Here is a 23,247-nt window from a genome sequence, read left to right as displayed (position 1 = left end):
CTAGAGGGGGGTGGGGAAGGGCAGAACCAGAGAAGCAGGGAGAGATTCGGAGAGAGGCAGAGGAGATGCGGCGGGAGGCAGCGAGCTGCTGGGTTGGGGGGGGGGGGGGCGGTGGTGATGGCAGAAAGGGGGTAAAGGAATGAATTAAGGGAATAACCCAGGGAAGGGTTGCTGTGCATCCCTTTACACCAGGAGATATAGATAGATTTTATGTTTGGTATCTGTGAGTATCTGTGTGAGCGTGTGCACGACCACCTCTGTGTATGTGTCCCTGCAGGAGGTTCTTTGGACACTAGAAATAGCAAAACCGACCCTCTAGGTGGCTTTTGTGATGCAAGGAATCAGCCAAGCCTGGAAGGACAGGGACTTGTTTGTTTTGGGATTTATTTTGCACAGCCTTGCCTGCTCTGTGACAGCGATGGGTCTCAGAGCTCTGCTTGTCTACCTCCAAGGACAGGGGGCTCACTACCTTACCAGAACTCTTGGCCTATCTTTACATGGCTCTGAATGTTGAAAACGAAATTTTTCCTCATTGGGAGGGGAATGAAGGTACACCTGAAGGTCCAAGTACCCTGTGTCCTTCTCCTTGATGCCCACCTCTCTTCTCCCCTTCTCCATATTTTAACATCACACCAATTGTTCCACCCCTGCAGTGGAGCTTTGGCCCCTGACAGGCCTTAAACCTGCTTTTGCCAAGTTACCTGATCACCTCCTTGATGCCAAATCCATCGACCACTAGTCAGGGGCCTTACCCTTCATGATCTTTCAGTGACATAGGACCCTTATGACCTCTCTCTCTCTCTCTCTCTCTCTCTCTCTCTCTTTTAAACTTAAATCCAAGTTAGTTAACAGGAGTAGAATTTGTTGATTCATCACTTACACATAACAGCCAGTGCTTATCCCAACAGACGCCCTCCTTAATGCCCATCACCCTTTTAGCCCATCCCCCCACCCACCTTCCCTCCAGCAACCCTTAGTTTGTTCTCTGTTTTTAAGAGTCTCTTATGGTTTCCCTCCCTCTCTGGTTTTATCTTATTTTTCCTTCCCTTCCCCTATGTTCATCTGTTTTGTTTCTTAAATTCCACATGTGAGTGAAATCATATGATATTTATGTTTCTCTGACTGACTTATTTCGCTTAGCATAATACATTTGAGTTCCATCCACATTGTTGCAAATGGCAAGATTTCATTCTTTTTGATCACCGAGTAATAGCCCATCGTATATACATACCACATCTTCTCTATCCATTCATCAGTCAATGGACATTTGGGCTCTTTCCATAATTTGCCTAGACCTCTCTCTTCCTGAAACCCTCTCCTCCCTGGCTCCCAGCCTGCCTCCTGCCTCTCATGCCCAGTCCCCCCGCCCCCCCAAACTCTGAATATTATTTCCCAGCCTCCTTCCAGGTCCTTCCTTTCTCCCACAACCCCTCTACATCAGGGTTTCCTGGGCCCTGCTCTGGGTTCTCTTCTCTTCTTTACTCTCTTACTTCCCAGGGTCAGCGGCACCTACTTGCCTACAGTACCCACATCTATACCTGCAAGCCAGGTCCTCCTCCTCAAAGGCGGCACCTACTACAAGGCTGAGGACTGAGCTGGGCACCAAGAACACAGAGGTGAAAGGTGTCATCAGAAACATGAGTAGATCCATAACTATAGTGAGTGAGGCCAGGGCTTTGATGGAACTTCCAACGCTGTGGTGGCCTTGCCTTCTCCTCCCAAAGTGCCCCTTCCTGTATTCTCCATCAGAGATGGCATCTCCATCAGCCAGTTACTCAAAGCAGACTAAAAGCTGACCTTGGTTCCCTCCCCTGTCCTTATAATGCTGCTGTGTTCTGAGCATGCACTATGTCCTAGGTGCCACGCTTAGTAGCTCCTAGAATCTTCCCAACCAGGTAGCTGCTACTGCCATTATTCCAAGTGTACAGATCAGGAAACTGAGGCTCAGATGTTAAATAATGGATCTAAGTTCACAAGGTTTGTAAAGGACAGAGCTGGGGCTCTTGCATGCTGGGGCTTTGGATTACAAAGCCTATTCTTGTAAAACCACAATGTTACAGCTCCTCCCTCAACTGCCAAACCCAGAGCTGTCTCCTGGGTCCTTTCCCTCCTCACTCCTTCCACCTCCTCAGGTCAGTCTAGGCCCTCATTGGCTTTCACCTGGACCATCCTAACACCCCCTCTCTGGCCTTCCCACCTGTAGCCCCTTCCCTGCATGTCCAATTTTCTCCCCAGGTGTTAGTGCGATTGTCCCCTAAACAAATGTGATCATATCAGTCTCCTGCACCAACAACTCCACCACCCATCATGGCCTCCCGGATTTCACTTAGTAGCTACCCTGGCATTTGAATCCCACCACCATCACCTCATCTCTCCTACCACTTCCCTCCCTGGGCCACAGACCCCAAGCCTTAATCACACAAAGGGATCAGGGACCCCAGGCACCCTGGAGTCTTTCACTGTGCCACTTCCTCTGCCCAGTACTCTGTTTTGTCCCTTCCTGAATAGTCAGACTTCCCATCCTTCCAAGCCTCTCCCAGAAGTCTAGGCAAACAACCTCATGAGGTGTGGGCTGAGTCAGCTTCCCCACTAGACCAGACTGGGCCTGACTCATGTCTACTTCTCCCCGGCAACCAAGGTCAGGCACAAAGCAGATGTTCACTAAAAATTTGAATGAATGAATGAATGAATGAATGAATAAATGAATGAATGGTATATGCCTTCACTCCCTTACCTGGGCATAAAGACAAAGAAAGTAAGTTCCATGAAGGCAGGGACTTTTGTTTGTTTTGTTCATTGCTGGTTCTCCAGTGGCACTATGGCACCCAGCACATAAAAAGGTGCCCAAGTATTTAAGTAAATGAAGGGGTGAAAGGTGTTCATCTCAAATCTGGCTGTGGCACTAAAGATGGACACAGGAATATGTGATGTGATAACAGTTGTAGTTCTTCTTATTGTTCAGTGATTGTTAAAGTCATCCCAATATCCCAGGTGAGGTGGGTCACGTGCACCATGCCCCAGCCTCCTATGCAGTCTCCCTGCCTGACTGGCCTTTCTGAAGTATCAGTATAAGCCGGCCATCCCCTGCTTCCCCACTGTTGGTGAGATAAAGCTCAGACTTCCTCACCTGACTTCCCACTTCAGCACATACCATCATGGCTCATGTACCTGATTCCAGTCCCAAGCCATCCCCTGCATTTTTCCCACCTCATGCTTTTCCTCATGTTCCTCCTAACCTCTGGAACACCCTTCCCTTTCATATGCCCAAGCCCCACTCCTATCCTTCCTTGGACTTTAGCTGCTCAGTCTTTCTTGACCCTTCTGAAGATGAAGGGAAAGCCTGTTAAATATGCAGATTACCAGGATGCGTCCCTGGAAATTCTGATTCAGTAGATCTGTGTGGCGGCCCAGGAATCTGGGTTTTTAGCCACTACCTCTAGAAATGCTTATTTTTAGTCAAGTTTGGGAACAATAGTATATCTAGGCAATGCCAAGGCTAGGTTAGGCTATGTAACAAACTTCCCCCAAATCTCAGTGATTTAATACAACAAAGGCTTATTTTTGCAGTGGGTTTGGGTTACTTCCTGTCCTTCAAGGCTCAGTACTTCAGGTGGAGAAATTTATTCATAGCTTATCAACCCACTGGACTCTGAGTGCATGTTTAAAGACCCCATCTGATTAATCTCTGCCTCCCCATGGTAACTGGCACAGGGCCTGTCTATCACACCTGCTGTGCTTAGCATCAAAAGAATGAATATCCATTTGACTTATTCATCTATTAACCAGTAGGTATTTTTTGAGGCCCTACTCTGTGCCAGGACTATGCTGTGGTGCTAGATGTACCGTGGCAAGCAAAATAAACATCAACCTGCCCATTTCCCTGGAGGTAATTTCTCTAAGCCCTAGGTCCAAAAATCTGTAAAATGGACTGTAATACTCACCCCCCCACCCCCCCACCCCCCCCCCAGGCACAGTGAGGATTTACTGAGAAAACAAGCATAGGAGCCATTTGTAACTAAAAAATCTCAATTCCAGGGGCACCTGACTGGCTCAGCCGGTTAAGTGTCTGACTTCAGCTCAGGTCATGATCTAGTGGTTTGTGAGCTTAAGCCCGGCATCAGACTCTCTACTGTCAGCACAGAGCTTGCTTTGGATCTCTGTCCCTCTCTCTCTCTGCCCCTCCCCCCTTGCACTCTCGGTCTCTTTCACAATAATAAGCTTAAAAAAAAAAGAAAATCTCAGTTCAGGCAGATGCGAAAGAGCATTGTTATCCTGTTCTTCCATCCCTCACATCCAACTTTCAGGTCTTATGCATTAGGCCCCTGGAATTTAGTTGCACATCCCTCTCCCTCACTATTTCCACTGCCCATTCAAACCATCATGAACCTGTAAAGTGAATATAATGTTAATAACCGTGATAATAGTAGTGATAGTAATAGCTAATTCTTACATAGTGCTTATCACGTGTCAAGCTCTGTTTTAAGTGTTTTATTTGTATTATTCAATCTTCACAACAACCATCTGAGGCTACTGCTATTATCTCTATTTACAGACAAGGAAACACAAGCACAAAGAGTTTAAGTAATTTATTCAAGGCAAGAGCTGGGATCCAATCCAGGAAGAAATGTTTGACTATCGAAACATTCTCTTAGCCAATTGGTATCTGGCTCCCCACTGAGTCACGCCAGCCCTTCTGTCCTTCAAAACCAGAGTCAACGTCATGCAGCAGAGACACTGGATCATGGTGCTGACTTTGTAGATATATTTTGGAAGAACTGATGTCATTACAGTATTGAGTCTTCCTATTCATTTACATGGTATATCTATCCATCGGTTTTGGATTTCTTTAAAATCTGATAAAATTTTAAGTGTTCTGTCACAAAAGATATTAACATATTTTAAAAAGGGTTACTTAGGCACTATATATTTCTATAAATGGTACTTTTACATTTTCTAATAGTCTATTGCTGTGATTTATAAAGGTAATTTATTTGAAATACTTTCTCTTATTCCAGAAAACTTGTCTCCACATACAGCAAGAGCCAGATATCCAGAAGTGATCTAGGACCCTCCTACTCCCTCACCAATTTTCCCAATCTGCAACCATGTCTGATAGACTCTGTTAACGGAGGTTCCATCCCCACTTCCAGGCCTCATTATTTTTGGCCTGAGGAGATTCCTGATTTCCCAATCAACCTTCACGTAACCAGGACTATTGCCAACCCTTACTGCACCTGTGTGCAAATAGAAACAGGTTTGCCTTCCTCATGACACTCTACTTCCATCTGTCAGACAACTGTAATAAACATTGATATCTACGATGTGGTTGGTGTCTCTCTCATGTGATAGCTCCCATAGTGCCCACAGGCACAGCCATCTGTGGTGGTCACCAGCAGGACCCTTGTAAAATGAAAGTTTGATCAGAGTATTCTGTTATGGGCTGAATGTCTGCATTCCCCCCCCCCCCCGCGTTCATTTGTTGAAGCCATAACCTCCACTGTAATGGTATCAGGAGGTGGGGCCTTTGGGAGGTAATTTGGTTCAGATAAGGTCACAAGGGTAGAGACCCTGATCGGATTAGCGCCCTTTTAAGAAAAGGAAGAGACACCAGAGCTTCTTCTTTCTTCCATGCTGAAGATGGAGAGAGGCAGGAAGAGACCCCTCACCAAGAACCAAATCTGCTGGCACCTTGATCTTGCACTTCCAGCCTCCAGAAATGTGAGAAATAAATGTCTATTGTTTAAGCTGGCCAGTCTATGGTGTTTTGTTAGATCAGCCCAAGCTGACTAAGACAGATATATTCCTTCATTTGAAATTATTCAAAGGTACCTTCTTTCTTTGATACAATTATTTAAAATAGGTAATACTTCCATATGGTTCAAAAAATCTAAATAATATAAAAGGTTTACAGTGAAAATTCTTACTCTTGACATTGGTGCTTACCACCTTGTTCTCAAGAAACATCCGTAGGGAACAACTTTTATTAGTTTCTTATGTAACTTTCCAGGATTGCTCTGAGGATATAAGTATACACACACATACACACACACATACATGCACACACACATTTTTTTTCTTATACCACGTTAGCATGATATCCTCATTCTACACCTTGATATCTGACTAACATAATGAGCATCCTCATCCTTTTTGACAGCTGCTTACCCACTGATGGACAAACCTGCAAACAATATCCAATGAATAACACTGACGTATATGTCATTTCATACATGGTAGATATAGTGAAATAAAATTCCATTTCTCCCCCCTTTGCAGCTGGCATGGACTTGTGACTTGCTTGGAGTAACTGGATATGCCACAATGTTGCACAACTTCTGAACTGGGCCTCAAGAGACTCTGAAGCTTCTATTCCCACCCTTTTGGAACCATGAGGACACTATGCTATGAAGAAGCTCAAGATGGGGGCACCTGGTTGGCTCAGTCAGTAGAACATGCAACTCTTGATCTCGGGGTTGTGAGTTTAGGCTGTATGTTGGGTGTAGAACTTACTTAGAACACACACACACACACACACACACACACACACACACACACACACACACTCACTCAGGGTGAAGTACCACAAGGAGAGAGTGGCTCAGCCATCCCAGCTGACCGAGCCATCAGAGCTAAGGTCTCAGACTAGTGTGATAGCCATCACAGACCATCCAGCCCCAGCTGCGGTGTCAGCTGACTGCCACCACTTGAGTAATCTAAGGTAAGATCAGCAGAAAAACCACCTGACCATCCTTAGAATCTGGAGAAACAATAAATCGTTGTTGTTTGATGCCAGTAACTATTAAGGTGATTTCTTCAGAAGCAATAGCTAACTGATACAGGTAGATTTTCAGATAGATTTTCAAAAATGAGAATGCTGGTTCAAAGTGTATGTACATTTAGAATTTTGATAAATATTGTCTGGGTTGTATCATTTTTCATTCCTACCAACAATGGGTGAAAGTCCCTGTTTCCTCACGGTCTTGCCAAAAAAGTGTTTTTGTTTGTTTTTGTGGGTTTTTTTTTTTTTGTTTTTTTTTTTGTCAGACATATGGGTTATTGCTAATGCAATAAAAGAACAAAATGGTTTTTCATTGTCTTTTCATTTCCCTCATTACGTGTGAAGTTGAACATCTGCATGTGTTTAAGGCCTTATGTATTTTTTTTGTGATCTGTCATGTTCTTTGACCATTTTTGTATTGAACTGTTGGGCTTTCTTATCAACATGTGGAAGCTCTTTAAACAGTAGAGAGAAAAAATATGTTACCTGTTGTATATGATAAGAATTACAAATACTTTTCCTAGTTTATTGTCTTTTGATTTTGCTTTGATGTGTTTTTTTTTTTTTTTTGCCATGCAGAATTTTTTCCATGTAAACAAATGTATTAATCTTTTATAGCTTCTAAATTTTGAGTTGGAGTTGGAAAGGCCTTCCTCACTCCTAGAGTTATAAAGGATTTTTGCCCGTATTTTCTTGTAGTATTTTTAGGGAGCTTATCCTGACAAATTGTGTGATCCATCACTTTTAGAATGAAGTTCAGGACGAGGGTTATGGCACACGTGACCATGTGTGACCCACAAGGAGAGGAAACAGGAGGAATAGAAGCTAGTTTAGGAGATTTCCAAGGGGAGACAATGCATCCTGTTTGGAACACGTTGAATTTAAGGTATCTATGTTCCTTAAATCCAGGAGGGGATGTTCTGGAGGGGACCTCTAGAAGTGGATTCAGAGATGTGGCACTCAGGAGAAAATGTGGGGCTGGAGACATGGATCTGGGAGCCAGCATATCCATGCCAGTTAAAGCCACAAGAGTGTGTGTAGCCTCTGAACAGAGGTTCTCAGATGGAACTCTAGGGAGTGGTCAAGGTCAGACCACAAACACACTCATGAAGAGAGAGCTGTGGGGGCTTCATCTCTGGGGGCCTTGGCACAAAAACAGCCTCAGAGACATTGGTAGGATAAACAGAAGCCCTTTATGTGAAACAGGCATGGATATCTTTGGCTCCTGGGGACACAGCAAACAGGGAGATGGAAGAGGACAAACAACCTCCCCAGCAGTCAGCCCCACCCAGCAGGTGTGGAAGAGAGACCCTGTGACAGAGGAGTGGAGAAGGCTCAGTCTTGCAGGCAAAGTCAGCCCCCCTCTCCCTACAGATGATCTAAAACAGGGCATCTGTAGGTGGCAGCAAGTTCCCAAAGGTAGATGGAACCCAAGGAGCCTCCCCTGGCCCGCATCTTCCTTGGATCATAGTGGAGTGGATAAGAGCACAGAACCTAGACCTCCACTCTCTGGCTTCAAATCTTGACTCTCTCATGCACTAGTGCGCAAACCTGGGCACCTAATACCTCTTTGTCTCAGTTTCCTCCTCTGTAAAATGAGGACAATAACAGTTACCTATCTCATAGAACTGCTATGAAGATTGAGTTAATATTTACAAAGTGCTTATATTGGTGCCTGGCACATAGTAAATGCTATATAAATATTACATTACAAATAATAATCTCATTCATTCATGAATATTCCTTGACCAGCTACCACATGCCAGGCACTGTTGTAGGTGCTGGGGACACAGCAGTGAATACAGCAGGTGAAAATCCTTGCCCTCATGGAGCTTACATTCTGGTAGATGGAGAGGAGGGGTGAAGACAGACAATATATAGAATAAATGGAAACAATGTAAATAATATCAAATGAAATATATGGTATGTCAGAGCCAAGTGGAGACATGAGAGATGTGCAGAAGCTGGTAAGGCTGCTAGCCTAGTACCTGATGCAGAGTGGGCGCAGGAGATGGAAAGCAGGAGGATACCCTGGAAGAGCAGCAGAGTGGAATCCCCGGCAGAGACACTAGGGCTGCTGACCCCCTCAGGGTAACAATCATCATCATCACTGTCATATAATAGCAGCAAGCATTTATATAGCACTTATTCCATACCAGGCCCTGTTCTATTCACTTTTCTTTTTTTTTTTTTAATTTTTTTTCAACGTTTTTTATTTATTTTTGGGACAGAGAGGGACAGAGCATGAACGGGGGAGGGGCAGAGAGAGAGGGAGACACAGAATCAGAAACAGGCTCCAGGCTCTGAGCCAGCAGCCCAGAGCCCGACGCGGGGCTCGAACTCACGGACCGCGAGATCGTGACCTGGCTGAAGTCGGACGCTTAACCGACTGCGCCACCCAGGCGCCCCACTATTCACTTTTCATATATCATCTCATTTAATCCTTTTGGCAGTCCTATGAGGTTGGTACTGTTATCGTTTCCATTTTTCAAGTGAGGGAACTGAGGCATAGCAGGGTTATGTAACTTGGCTTAGAGCGTTGTACAGTAGGTGAATGAGCTGGGATTCCAGCCCAGGTCATCTGGCTTCAGTGTAGGTAGGATGTTGGTAGGATGGACCTGCAGGTGGAGGGGACAGAGGACAGTCTGCCACGCCTCAGGACCGGGCAGGGACTGACCTTCACACAGACTGGAAGGAACACACACATCCCTAATACCTACACAGCCAAGACCCCATATACTTAACACACACTTCAAGACTGTTCAGGGGCCCCTGGGTGGTTCAGTCGGTTAAGCATCTGACTTCAGCTCAGGTCATGATCTCGTGGTCCGTGAGTTCGAGCCCCATGTCGGGCTCTGTGCTGACAGCTCAGAGCCTGGAGCCTGTGTCAGATTCTGTGTCTCCCTCTTTCTCTGCCCCTCATCTGCTCATGCTGTCTCTCTTGTCTCTCAAAAATAAACAAAACAAAAAAGACTGTTCAGAGGGCCCAGAAGGAATAACCCGAAAACCATGAAATAGAGATAAAGGCTCAGCTTTAGAGAGTTCCAACCCCAGAGCTATTTTCCCTATATGGCCCCTGCTCCCCACCCCCTCCACATTCCACTCCATGAGGCTCTGAGCCCAGCCTCCTGTGACCTTAAGTCACCATTCCAAAGCCCTGTGATCCCACCCAGAGACCACAAATAAAATAATGAGTATCACAATCCTGGGAAGTTTAACAAAGGCACCAACAACTACAGATCACAGCAGGAACCAAGAAGGCAAACCATCAAGAGGCTAACAAACAGACAGGTGGGACCGGTGGTCCTAGAAAGAGCTGGAACCTGTGGTCATAAAAGCCCACAGAGGAGGGGCACCTGGGTGGCTCAGTTGGTTAAGCGTCTGGTTATTTTTTTTTCAATTTTTTAGTGTTTATTTATTATTGAGAGAGAGAGAGAGACAGAGCATGAGTGGGGAGGGGCAGAGAGAGAGGGAGACACAGAATCTGAAACAGGCTCCAGGCTCTGAGCTGTCAGCACAGAACCCAACGCGGGGCTCGAACTCACGGACAGTGAGATCATGACCTGCACCGAAGTCGGATGCTTAACTGACTGAGCCACCCAGGCAGCCTAAGCGTCTGATTCTTGATTTCAGCTCAGGTCATGATCTCACAGTTCATGAGTTTGAGCCCTACATCAGGCTCCATGCTGACAGTGTGGAACCTGCTTGGGATTCTTTCTCTCTCTGCTCATCCCCTGCTCTCTCTCTCTCAAAATACATAAATAAACTTAAAAAAATAAAACCCCACAAAGGGGCAACTCTCAACAGTTCACAAGACCCCTCCATAGTCTTTCTAACCTAACAGTCTTTCTAACTGTTCAATTCTTACCTTAGGCAAGACAAAAATTACCAGACCAATTTGTCAAATGGAGAAATTAAGTCCCAGAGAGGAGCAATGAGTTATCCCAGATCACATGCAGGACCAGGAGTCAGGTGCCAAAAGCCCTTCCACTGTCGCACTAAGAGAGAGAGAGAGAGAGAGAGAGAGAGAGAGAGAGAGAGAGAGAGAAGGGAAGGGGAGGGAAGGGAGGCAGAGGATGACACAGAAGACCTAAGAGTGGAGAAATCCTTCCTCATGATCTCCAGGGGACCCCATGGGACAAGGCTTGGCCTCCTGAAAAATTCTCCAATGCTTCATTCCTCCTGTCAGTTGATTAGTGCAGCACCATCTTCACTCCTTCATTCCCAGCCCCAGGTGAGCTGGGTTCTGAAGGGAAGAGAAGGATCAAAGCCCTTCCAGTAGAATCAGAGCGTATTTTACAGTTTCCAACCTCATAATCAATGAACTTTAGAGCAGGGAATACCCATAGAGATTATCTCCCCATCCCTCTATGCCACCCATTGTACAGATGGGAGACTGAAGCCCAGAGACAAGAAGTGACTTTCCAGAACTCCGTGCAACTCGGTCACAGGACTCTAGACTTCCTTACCAGGGCATACTAGAGAGAGGTCATTCTTCCTTTGCTTGAACCTTCATGTCAATTGCCTGTAAAGAGGGGCACCTGGGTGGCTCAGTCGGTTGAGTGTCTGACTTCAGCTCAGGTCATGATCTCACGGTTCACGAGTTCTAGCCCCGTGTCGGGCTCTGTGCTGACAGCTCAGAGCCTGGAGCCTGCTTCCGATCCTGTGCCTCCCTCTCTCTCTGTCCCTCTCCCCCTCACACTCTCTCTCAAAAATAAACGTTAAAAAGATTAAATTCCCTGGAATCCAGGAGACCTGACTTTTATTCTGGCTATGCTGAGACTCACTGAATAGCCCTGGGGACGACTCCTACATAATGTAAGGTCCACAAGTGAAAGGATTTTTGTCTGTTAGGCCCTGATTTATCTCCAGCCCCTAGAACAGTCTCTGGCCCATAAGTGCCCAATAAATATGCATTGCATGAATACCGTCTAGAGGGTTAGGTAAGTGTCATCATGAGAGGCTAAAGTCTGAAACACAAGAACCACCAGCTTTATCTTTAGGTACATGAAAGGCTAAAGGTCTGTCCACAGATATTTACTGAGGGCCCATACTGAACTAGGCACTGGAGATTCACGAACAAGACTGTCATGCCCTGACCTCAAGAGCTCACAGTCCACTATAATGTGGAATGAGTGCAGATTTTTTTGTGGGCTTCAGAGGGTAGACCCTGATGAGAGAGATGTAAGTGGCAGACTGTTCAATATAATACAGACACTTTTCTCAGCTTTAGTTGCCCTGAAATGGTCTCATGCTCGGAAGGTGGTGAGTGCAGCGGAACTGCAGTGTTCAAGCAGGGCGCCAGCCGCCCACCTGTGAGGCTGAGCCAGGAGCATGCGGGAGATTTCTGTCTTGGGTGAGGTCACTTTCCACCCCCAGATTCTCTGTCTACAAAACCCTGCAATTCTCTGACGCTGGATCTTATTATTTCCTGAATTTCAAGGTCCCATGATGCTAACAGCTCCGAATTTTAAGTTCTCTGCCCACGCCCCTGGGCGCAAAAGAAAGAATTCAGCAAGGGTCCTACCACCCACTGCCTCAAAGGGTCTCTGAGGATAGTCGGCAGACCCCTCCCCGCCTCGTGCGGGCTGGAGGGGCGTAGTTTGGGCGCCGGGGTGCCGAGGACTTCGTAGGGAGGAAGGGTATTCCAGCGATGGAGTCTACAGCGCCGAGACACGTGACAATCAAAGCGTCACGTTCTGTAGTCTTCGAGGGTGGGACCGAGCCGGTCATGTGACGCGGGGGGGGGGAGGGGCACCATGGCGTGATATGAGATGCAGGGCCTCTCAGATTACGTACCAATGACGCATTCCCACCCGGTTTGGCAACTAGATTTCCGTTGGAAGATGCGACGGTTCCGGCAAAGGGGGCGGGTTCTCACATCCAGGCAGCTTTGCTTCCGTTCGGGGCGCTACAGCTTCCGACCTCCGCCTCTCCCTTTGGCGAGGAAGAGACGCGACCCCACGCGCATGCCCCGATCATCCCAGAGGGGCGGGGCCGAGGCTAAGGGAGAGGGAGGGGGGGAAAGAAAAGGGAATTCCAACCTGTGGAATCTTGGGGGTACCCAAGGTCGGCTTCTTCGCATTGACTGTGGATGGTACCTGGCACAGAGCCTCTGGTGGCTCGTGGGGAGCTTGGGGGTCCGCAGGGTGAGGGCGGAGGGGAGTGTCAGTGTCAGAGTGTGAGTGGGGTACGGGAGTTCTAAACTTAGTCTTGAGGCCCTCGGGTCTCCCGTGCCGGGGAAGGGAGCTCGGGCCGCCATGCGCGACAGGACCCACGAACTGAGGCAGGTGAGAAGTAGGGGCTGCAGAGTTGGGGACGGGCGGACGGGATGGGGTCTGGCTGGAATATAGGACTCCTGGTCTTAGGGGTAGGGAGGGGTGGCTGAGGGCTAGGAAAGGAAAGACCCGGAAGTCCGTGAGTCCTGCGGGGAGAGAGCAACAGCAGGGAAGTGATGCCAGCAACCCCGGCCCTGGCAGGGGGATGACAGTTCGGACGATGAGGACAAGGAGCGGGTCGCGCTGGTGGTACACCCGGGCACAGTACGGCTGGGGAGCCCGGACGATGAGTTCTTCCAAAAGGTAAGAGGCTGGGGTCTCGGCCTGTCTTCACGAGGGGGCTGGATGACCCAAGGAGCAGCGCAGTCTGGAGTACCCCCGTATCTCCTTCAGCCCTCTTGGTCACCTTCCCCAGGTCTGGACAATTCGACAGACTATTGTCAAGCTGGAGAATAAAGTCCGAGAGTTGGAGAAGCAGCAGGTCACCATCCTGGCCACGCCCCTTCCCGAGGAGAGTGAGTGAAACCCGAAGCGCCAACGCATGTTCAGCCAGAGGGATTGTGGGGATTGTAGTATGATGCAGGTGGTGGCTAGGGAGGTTTGTTGAGATGGGGGCTACTGTTTGGGAGTCATGGCTTTCTCTTGTTCAGGTATGAAGCAGGACCTGCAGAACCTGCGTGATGAGATCAAACAGTTGGGGAGGGAGATCCGAGCGCAGCTGAAGGGTGAGCTCCTAAGACCTCAGACATCCTTCCCTGTGGTCCTGCCCAGCTCCTGGTATATCTGGGGAGTATGTGGCCCAGAGAGGCCAGTGATGTATCCAGGTCACACAGCAGGCCTAGGCCTAGAATCTTTGTTTCTTGGCTTCCAGTCCATAGTACTTTCCACAGCACATGCCTGCCTCTTGAGCTCCTTTATTTATAAGGAAACCACTTACTCCTACAATTCTTGCTGCCCAATGTGCACTCTTTGGACAGGCAGATGGGAGTTTGTCAAGAGGCCTCTGCATACCTGTGGGAATTCTCTGATGTATTGTGAAGAAAAATATGCTTTCTCCCATCAGAGGCTCAGAATTAGTCATTTATGATAAGTTATAATTCCCAAAAGAATCTTGTAGAGATAAGCACCTTTCTATTGTATGGATGGGGTATGGTCCTGGCCCTGTGTCCTGGTCCCCACATGATTTCCGAAGCTACAGGCCAAACCCCCTTCCCCACCAATACCCTGTGTCTTCCCACAGCCATAGAGCCCCAGAAGGAGGAAGCTGATGAGAATTATAACTCAGTCAACACAAGGATGAAAAAAACCCAGGTAGGTTTGTTATTCCCAGAGCTCAGACATTTTGCAAGTGTTCCTAGATCATTAGGTGGCAGAAATAAGAAGGAAGGACCCTTAGAGATCATCAAGTTCAACCTGATGACTTTCAAATGGGGAAACTGAGACTGAGAGAAAGAAAAAATTCACCCAAGGTCAAGACCCAAGGTCTCCTGACTCCCAATCTATCTAATATCCTGCTCTGGCTTCTCCATTCAAGTTTCAGGGTCCCCAGATCATGCCCAAGGACATGTTGGCTGCAGAAGCCATGCTTTCTAGAAACCAAGATGGGGAGTCAAACTTGAATAGGTGGCAAAGACATTATTCAGGTAGGGTTTGGTAGCTAATATCCCTGCCCAGGGAAGAAGAGGATATAGTCATAAATGAGTGGGAGGTTTCCTGCCCACAGGGCAGAGGATACCCCTGTCACATGGGACATCCTCTGCCCCATGGACAGAATTCAAGAAGTCAGGAAGAGGAACTTCCTTGGAAGGGGAAAGTCACTGAATCAATATCTTATTAACTCCTAAGATTTGAGGTGATCTAGCTGCCTCCCTCTGGGTACCCAATGAGGAGTGGTTTGGAGTTCCTGGAGGTCAGAGTTGGAGTAGGTGGGCCCAGAGCTCAGCACGGACCCCAGATTGAAGATAGAGTGGTTTGGGCATCTTGCAAGGGTGCAGCTGAAGGTTGGAGAGCAGATATGTTTCTGAGGAAGGAGCTCCAAGGAATGAGCACATGGAAGACAGCAGGGGAATGGACAAGGTGAGAGGACATTTCAGGAGGAGCCTGTGGTGGTCATTAGTGTGAGAGGCTGAGGGCCCAGCTGGACCTGTAAAGTCTGGGCCATAGGCTGACTTCCAGGTATACCAGCACACCTTTAGTCTAAGCAGTCAGGCTGGTGTTCAGCAAGCATTCACAGGTATGTATTGAGTGTCTACTGTGTGCTAGACTCTTTTCTAGCTGTTTGAGATGTAGCAGTGAGCCAAAGATTCCTATCCTCCTGGAGCTCACATTCTGGTGGGGAGAGACAAACATCATAATAAAGCAGTACACTATTTTAGAATATAGTTAAGGGAAAAATTGAGGAGAAAAGGGATTGAGAGTGCCGGCAGAAAGCAGGTTGGTTTTAATAAGGTAAGAAAACTTTGTTCAGAAGGTGATACTGGAACAAAGATTTAAAGGCTCCTGTGGGGCACAAACATTCTAGGACCAAGGAGCAGTGAGTGCAAAGGCCTGAGGTAGAAGTGGCTTTGGTGGGAGAGGGTAAAGAGCCCACTGTGGTTGGAGGGAGTGAGTGAGGGAACAGCTGGGAAGATAAGGTCAGAGGGGAAATGGGGGAAGGGAAGGTCATATAGGGCCTTATAAGCCCTGGTAAGGGTTTTGGCTTTTAATTTGAGAGAAGGGTGGTTAAAGGGGCAGGCACTTGTACTTATGCTGTTTGCTCGCTCTCCCCGTGGGGATGCTGAGGCCAAATCCTCCTGGGGTGCCCAGCCTATATTCTCCATCCTTAGCATGGGGTCCTGTCCCAGCAATTCGTGGAGCTCATCAACAAGTGCAACTTGATGCAGTCGGAATATCGGGAGAAGAATGTGGAGCGGATTCGGAGGCAGCTGAAGATCAGTGAGTTGTGGTGTCCGGCCCACAGGGTCAGGTAACCTGACCCAGCTCTGAGCCTGGCCTTTTCCTTCGCAGCAAATGCTGGAATGGTGTCTGACGAAGAGCTGGAGCAGATGCTGGACAGTGGGCAGAGTGAGGTGTTTGTATCCAATGTGAGTGGCCACAGCCCGCTCCCTCTTCTGGGATTCCCATCTTCTCTGAGGCCTGGCCCTTTTTGATTGAGGGAATACTGAGGCCCAGAGGGGAGTGAATTAGCATGCCTAGAGTCACTCATCAGGGCCCTAGCCCCACTTCTAATCCCAAGGGCTGCCTGAAAGCTCAACAGGAACTTCTCACTTGCTGCTGATTTCCCTGTGACCCATCTGTCCATTCCTGTCCACTCCCCAGATACTGAAGGACACACAAGTGACTCGACAGGCCCTAAATGAGATCTCAGCCCGGCACAGTGAGATCCAGCAGCTTGAACGCAGTATCCGTGAACTTCATGAGATCTTCACTTTTCTGGCTACTGAAGTGGAGGTGCAGGTGGGCACCCAGGATAGCTGGCTGGGCTTGACCTAGCCCCGGGATGTGAGACCATGTTCAGTCAGAACCCCAGCTGTGGGTGGCTCAGTCAGTTAAGCATCTGACTTCACCTTGGGTTATGATCTCATAGTTCGGGAGTTCAGGTCCTGCATCAGGCTCTGTGCTGACAGCTCAGAGCCTGTGCTTCAGATGTTGTGTGTGTGTGTGTGTGTGTGTGTGTGTGTCTGTGTGTGTGTATGTGTGTGTGCGCGCCCCTCCCCCACTTGTGTTCTTTCTCTCTCTGTCTGAAAAATAAATGGATAAACATTAAAAAAAATAATAAAGAAAAGAACCCCAGCTGTGACTGTCAGCCCATCTCCACCCTTAAGCCTTTCTCCCTGAGGTTTTTATCTTCCTCCAGGCTGGGCCATGCCCCCAGGCTGGCCCTTATTTCCATCCTTAGCCATGCCCCAGAATTCCTTCTACCTCCACAGTTACCCAGGTGGCCACTCCTCTATATGCAGCATCTCACCCTATCCACCAGTTTAGCCCACCCCAGGTATAGCCCCAACCCTGGCTCCTCCTTCACCAATACAATCCACCCTTATACCTCTAACAGCTCTAGTCAAAGTTGTCTCACAGTGGGCCTTTGTCCTCAAATCTGTATGAGGTCGGGGTGGGAGGTAGTGTTCTTCTCCTGGCCCTGGTTGTATGGGGTGAGGTAAGCTTCCAGCGCTGTCGTGGAGGAGCTGACTCACTAGTGCTGCAGCCAATGCCCTTGTGTAGCTGGGAGTCATGGGGAAGGGATTTCACTCAGTAGGAGCACCAGGACCTGAAGGCTGGCCGGGATGAGGAGGCAGGGATGGGGAGGGCTTCACAGCTGTTGAGAGGCAGGCCTTAGAAGAATGGGCAAATTCAGACAGATTTACAAGGGGACAAAAGTTCACCCTCTGTGAAAAGGTGTGATCCTCTTAAGGCACTTGGCTCCAAGCCACCACTGCAAATGAAGGTTTTACGGGGTAAGGGAGCAGAGCAGGAGGGACCACATGATAAAGGGGGTCCTGGAAGCCACCCTCAAGAGTGTGAACTTTTGTCAGATGTGGTCCTGCCCCCGCATCTTTGTCAGTGCAGTGTTTTCTGCCAGAAAATGTCCTTCAGGCACCTGAACTAGGGTGAGCAAATAGGAGCCACTGGGCCCTCTACCCCCAGTTATCCCCACCTGCCTGAACCATCTTCTCTTCTGAGCAGGGGGAGATGATCAACCGGATTGAGAAAAACATCCTGAGCTCAGCAGACTATGTGGAACGGGGGCAGGAACATGTCAAGATGGCCCTGGAGAACCAGAAGAAGGCACGGAAGGTGAGCTTCCCTGTCCCCCTTGTCCCATCCCAGGCCCTGGGTGGCCTTCCCTTCCTTCCTTCCTGAGTTTCTCTGAACTCCTCCTCTCCCACAGAAAAAAGTTTTGATCGCCATCTGTCTGTCTGTCACTGTCCTCATTGTGGCAGTGATCATTGGTGTCTCCATATTGGTTTGAGAACATCGCACGTTCTTGGTGAGCTATTGTGGGCCTGCCCCCTGGCCTGCCTCATCCTGGGCCCCAGCCTTTCCTCCTCCCCTCAGACCCTGTTCTCCCTCCTTCCCTTGCAGGCACTAAGAGCACCAGGGACCCAGGTCTGCCTTCTCTCCCAGCAGCTGAGGGGGGAGGGCAGGACAGAGCCTCCAGCTGGACCCCCTTCCTCACATTGGCCCTGTGCAGAGGGGCAGACAGTTCTTCTGGGGTTGACAGCCACTCATTCATGGGGGCTTCCCCACTCAAACTGCAATGCCTGGGAGAGGGCCTGCAGTGTCCTCTTTGGCTGGAACACATGGTTTTGTAAGAAATTAAAAAAAAAAAAAAAAAGAGCTTGGAGACTCCCCTGTGCATGTGTGTTCCTGGAAGGGCTGTCCCAGGACCTCCAGGTATCCAGCCTCCCCTTTTCCTGGCCATCCTTGGGGCTAGACCCAGCCCAGGCAGACTCAGATCAGACTGTTCCAGGTGCTATGACCACAGCAAGCTGGTACTGCCCTCCTACTATCCCATAGGAACAGGTGGGGCAGGGAGGGGGTAACACCCACATCTGGCTCAGTATTGTTCCTGGGGAAAGACTACTGTGAGTACCTAATGCCAAAGCAGTGAAGCTGGGCCAGGCCACGCTGGGATACAGGTGAGACTGTGGGGCATCGGTGGGCATTCCTGAGGCTAAGAAGAAGCACTGTGAGTAAGCACCGTGTATCTGAGCTGTTGCTTCACATACAGTGAACAGGGAAAGGCTTGTCTCAGAAGGTGCGACATTTGAGTGGAACATTAAATGAGGAGGAGCCAGTTACAGGAAGAAGCAGGGGAAAGGTTGCCAGGCAGAAGGAGCAGCCCTGTGCCCAGAAAAAAAGCATAGGCTTTGACATAGGAGTTCAGCTTAGAGAGCCAGTGACTCTAGATCAGCACACTTGGTTTCTATGTGGTTATGTGGCTAAAGCAGTAGAAGAGACAGAAGAGCCTGACACCTGGTTTCTATGAGGCACCTAAACTCCAGACCCCAACTCTAAATTTCTAAGAGTTCCGAATCCCAAGCCTAGTTTCCGAAGCTGGGCATGGCACCCGTCCTCAGACACCTAGTTTCGTGGGTAAGCTGGCTTCTGGCTCTGAAGCCTGGTTGGAATGGGGCGGTGCCTGTCCCCAACCAAGGTCTGGGGGGTGGGTTCCAGCCGCCCTGTCCTATCCCATTTTCGATCCCACAGGTCCCTGCTGCTGATGACGCTGCTGCTCCAAGCCGCCCTTGCCCAGCCCATCTGGCCACAGTACCGCTTGCTTCGGCTACACACATATAGTTGCTGGGGTGACACGAGTCATGGAAGGGCTGGACGTGTGTCCCTCGGTGCAGTCTCATTCTCCGCCCCTGGGCCTGGCCTGGGGGAAGGAGCCGGGGGGTGGGGTTAGGCCCCGATGATCCCTGCCTGCTCTGCCTCCATCCATCTGGGCTCCCGCCTGCAGCGCCTCCCCGTGGCCCTCAAGTGACCCTGGCGCGGCTGTTGCAAGGCGCCTGCGCCAGATCCAGGTCCAAGCGTAAGCTTGGCTCTGAGTCTAGGAGGCGTGGCCTTGTGGGAATTGGAAAATGATTGGCCAGCGGAACTAAATGTTGTTCCTAAAGCGCATCGGGATTGGCCTGTTAGACGTCCTGGGGAAGTGAACACTGGGTATTAAACCACAATTAACCAAAGGCTGATATGGGAGGGGCCTCAGCGAGTCCTCAGTTGCACCCAAAAGTGATTGGATCACAGGGCGTCGGGGGCATGATCAAAACTCTAACAGGCGGAGGGGCACGAACTTGTGAGTCTGCCTGGGGTAGTGAGTCTGGGACTTCACCCAAGAAGGCGTGGCTGGGTCCCTCTCCCTCTTCGCTGAACTGGGCAGCTGTGCAAGTCTTGGAGGGTACCCATTCCTCCGTCCTGCCTGAGATCGTGTATCCCGTGTACAGATGAAGCCCTAGACATCTACAGGAAAGGTGTGCAAACACAATCTGGATGTCGGCTCAATGGGAAAACTGCGAGGTAGGACGGATCCTGCCCCAGTAGAAGACTGATTTGAATACGGGGCCTCTGGGTTTCCCTAATTCTCCCTCTCTTCCCCTGCGGCCTGCATCTTCAGCGGAACTCTGTCCTGTTGTTCGCCTTTGCCCACGCACTCACCTTTCTGCCTTCAGAGGAAAACTGCACGACCTGTGGCACCTACTGGGATCTGATAGGAGACTATCAGACCAAGGCAAAGACTGTGTCACATCTACGCAGCTGGGTAATGCAGCTGGGTATCCGTGTGGGGTATGTGACTTCTGATCGGTTTTGCTAGACGGCGTCACCCCTGAAAGCCTGTTTACCTCTCTGTCTCACCCAGGAAGCTGTGCAGAACCTCCTGAAAGAGGTAGCTAGATGGCCCAGTGAGGTCTCGGATGCTGGCCTGGTAGTTTGAACTTTTCCTGTGGGCTAGGGGACACATGGAAGGGTTTTGAACAGGTGAGTGGCAAGTTTGGGGCAAATCTCGCAGTCAGGTGGACCCATGCACTGGAGATTTCACTCCAGTGAAAATCCACAAGGTGGCTCTCTTGTCGATACCCTCTCCTGGGGAAAACTGAGCTCAGTGAGGAGGTAGGGGCAGATTTTGCGCTGAAGTCCTGTCTTGGCTGCTGTTCAGGGAACAGGGTCTTGGTTGAGTGCGGCTTTTCCAAATCCATCTTGCAGCATAGCTTTTCATCTATAGCTCTCCCCACTTATTGCCTCATTCACTCATCACTCAATATTTCATGGTTCAAATTACTAGGAAAAGAAACCTGACTGGTCTGGGTCAGGCTACTTTGACCAGCCTATATAAATTATCTACCTCGAGGGGTGCCTGGGTGGTTCAGTCGGTTGAGCTTCTGACTTTGGCCCAGGTCATGGTCTCATGGTTTGTGGGTTCGAGTCCCATGTCAGGCTCTGTGCTGACAGCTCAGAGCCTGGAGCCTGCTTCGGATTCTGTGTCTCTCTTTCTGCCCCTCCCCAGCTCATACTCACACTCTGTCTCTGTCAAAAATAAATAAACTTAAAAACGTTAAAAAAAAATAAATTGTCTACCTCGAATCAAGACTTTGTCTTTGACCAAGATGTATGTGAAGTCTTACTTGGTACAAAACTGCAGCAGAGTGTGTATGAAGGAGTGGATGAACTCAATGATTGACATTTCTGCAGCCCTGTGATAGATTGTATTATTGTTCTGAATATATACTGTCCTTCCTGTAGACTACTCACTGTAGGACTGTAGACATTCATATCCCGCTTACAATACTTAGGTGTAGCACTTGCTTTGGCCAATGGCATATGAGTAGAAATGTAAAGTATCACTTCCAGTAGAAGCTTTAAGTACCAGCAAGTAGTCTGGCATCTTGCCTTTTCTTTTCCCACTTGTGAACCACTGATATTTGGAGGCTAGTTGTTGTTATGTCAGAATAAGTCTAAAAAAAAAAAAAAAAAACAAGTCTAAACCAACTGTCACAGAACTAGTACCCAGAGGTAGGGTATTACCACATTAAGAATGAACCTGAATTATATGGCATTGGCTTTGGAGCTGGGCAGTGGCTGATGAGGAAACCATCAGTGAAAGTTGGAAAGATGGTGACATGTGTTAGGCAGTGGTGAAGCATTTGGTTAAACTCTAAGCTGGAAATAACTAAGAATGCAAATGATGTCCAAATGAGCTTGGGGCTTTGGGGGGAAAATTTGAGAAAGAATATTAGTAGCATACTTTGATTGCCTTTGGATGCATTTGACAAGTTATTGTAAGAAAGAGATGACCTAAAAAATAATTGGCCAGTTTTTAAGCAGAAATGGAAGAGAATATAGAAACTTCTGGGCAGGTGGTCTACATTTTTAGCCAGTGAAGATACGACTGATAAGGCCCTTAAACCACAAAGTGATTAAAACTCATCTTTGTGGCAAGGGTGATATCAAGTGTATGGCTCTCGTGCCTTTTGTAAAAACCTCTGACTTGGTCAAAGTGGTTCCCAATAAAGCCTTTCAGTTAGTCAAGATGATTCAGAGAAGAGAGTTTAAGAGTGTAATTCTCCCAAAGGAGTGAGTAGGCTCCATTTGCTTACAATTAAGTCTAAAGAGAGAGGCATGTCTGAAAAGAATTGGTGGGTTTGGCAGTTGGCCCACAAGTGACTGGAATCCAATAGATAAGAAGCCTCTTTCCCTCCTCACAAAAAGGCACTATCATGGATTTTTAAAAGACCATGAGTGTTTAAGACCTTGAGGGCTCCCAAATTTCTATGGGCGTGAAGGAGGCAGAAAGCTGCTTTGCCTCAGAAGGGCATAACTTCCAGTGTTTTCTCAAATGTGGCCAAGGAGAATAAATGGGAACGGATGAGCTACTTAATGGGAACTAGGGAATTAATCCCAGAGAGCAGTCCCACTCTCAGGAAAAGTGGGGGGCCTTTGCAACATCTGCTCAGCAAGGTATTAGAATTACTCTGGGCCAGTAAGTGCTGTGGGTCTTTGTCCTTCTAATTTTCTTTTTCTTTTTTTTTAATTTGAGAGAAAAAGAGTGCCTGCATGCAGGGGGTGGAGGGAGGGTCAGAGGTAGACTGAGTGAATCTCAAGCATGCTCCACACCAGCATGGAGCCCAACATGAGGCTCAATACCACGACTCTGGGATCATGACCTGAGCCAAAATCAAGAGTTAGATGCCATCCAACTGAGCTATTCAGGTGCCCCTCTCATTCTTCTTTCTAAATGGGAGTGTTTACTGCCATTATCCTGTCTCTGTTCCACTTCATATGTTGAATGTGTGTGAGGGGGTGGGGGCAGAGATAACTTGTGAGGAGGGGGAGAAGGAGGAAGGGGGTGAGGATTTCTGGTTTATAGGTCTCTGGATCAAGAGAAGCCATCTCTGGACCTGATATAGAGACTATTAGAGGTCCTGCTCTTGATTCTGATGCCATGATTAGATGGGTCATTTGGGTGGTCTCCCCTGGGAAGGATGCATATTTATTTTGCATGTGGAAGAAACACAAAGGTCATATTTGTGACAAAGAAGGCAGACCAAGAAGATTCCACAATTGTTCAAAAACATTCATTAACCCTCTCTATGGGGTCCCACCATATGAAGAGATTATATATACCTACTCTGCTGACATCAGCTTTGGGTATGTGGGGCTTGCTTTTGGCAACGGAACTTGAGTAGGAGCAAC

The 23,247-nt window shown here is 48.4% G+C and overlaps 1 protein-coding gene and 1 long non-coding RNA gene across 10 annotated transcripts in view; one reads left to right on the top strand and one right to left on the bottom strand.

Annotated features, from left to right (window-relative positions):
• Positions 1–4,571: 4,571 nt before the first annotated feature.
• LOC123382655 lies at positions 4,572–12,607 on the bottom strand. The gene is made up of 2 exons (XR_006591340.1): positions 11,248–12,607; positions 4,572–4,873 (listed from the first exon to the last, which is right to left on the bottom strand). It is a non-coding gene; the product is annotated as an uncharacterized LOC123382655 (long non-coding RNA).
• Positions 12,608–12,743: 136 nt separating this feature from the next.
• STX4 (syntaxin 4) overlaps positions 12,744–23,247 on the top strand; it is a 27,166-nt gene continuing 16,662 nt past the window's right edge. For 2 of the 9 annotated variants that reach the window (XR_002150475.2, XR_006591336.1), the window contains exons 1-11: positions 12,825–13,068; positions 13,258–13,359; positions 13,472–13,571; positions 13,707–13,781; positions 14,297–14,367; positions 15,882–15,990; positions 16,063–16,139; positions 16,375–16,512; positions 17,740–17,850; positions 17,945–18,043; positions 19,267–20,535. Coding sequence is in view for 3 of the 9 variants with exons in the window: in XM_019820682.2 (XP_019676241.1) it covers positions 13,039–13,068; positions 13,258–13,359; positions 13,472–13,571; positions 13,707–13,781; positions 14,297–14,367; positions 15,882–15,990; positions 16,063–16,139; positions 16,375–16,512; positions 17,740–17,850; positions 17,945–18,025 (894 nt within the window). In the remaining 6 variants the exon portion in view is untranslated. The other 7 variants (XR_006591337.1, XR_002150478.2, XM_045048217.1 and 4 more) reach the window with 7 other exon arrangements.

This window comes from Felis catus, chromosome E3 (genome assembly GCF_018350175.1).
Source record: "Felis catus isolate Fca126 chromosome E3, F.catus_Fca126_mat1.0, whole genome shotgun sequence".
Classification (NCBI taxonomy): Eukaryota; Metazoa; Chordata; class Mammalia; order Carnivora; family Felidae; genus Felis; species Felis catus.
This window is presented reverse-complemented; position numbering and strand designations above follow the sequence as displayed.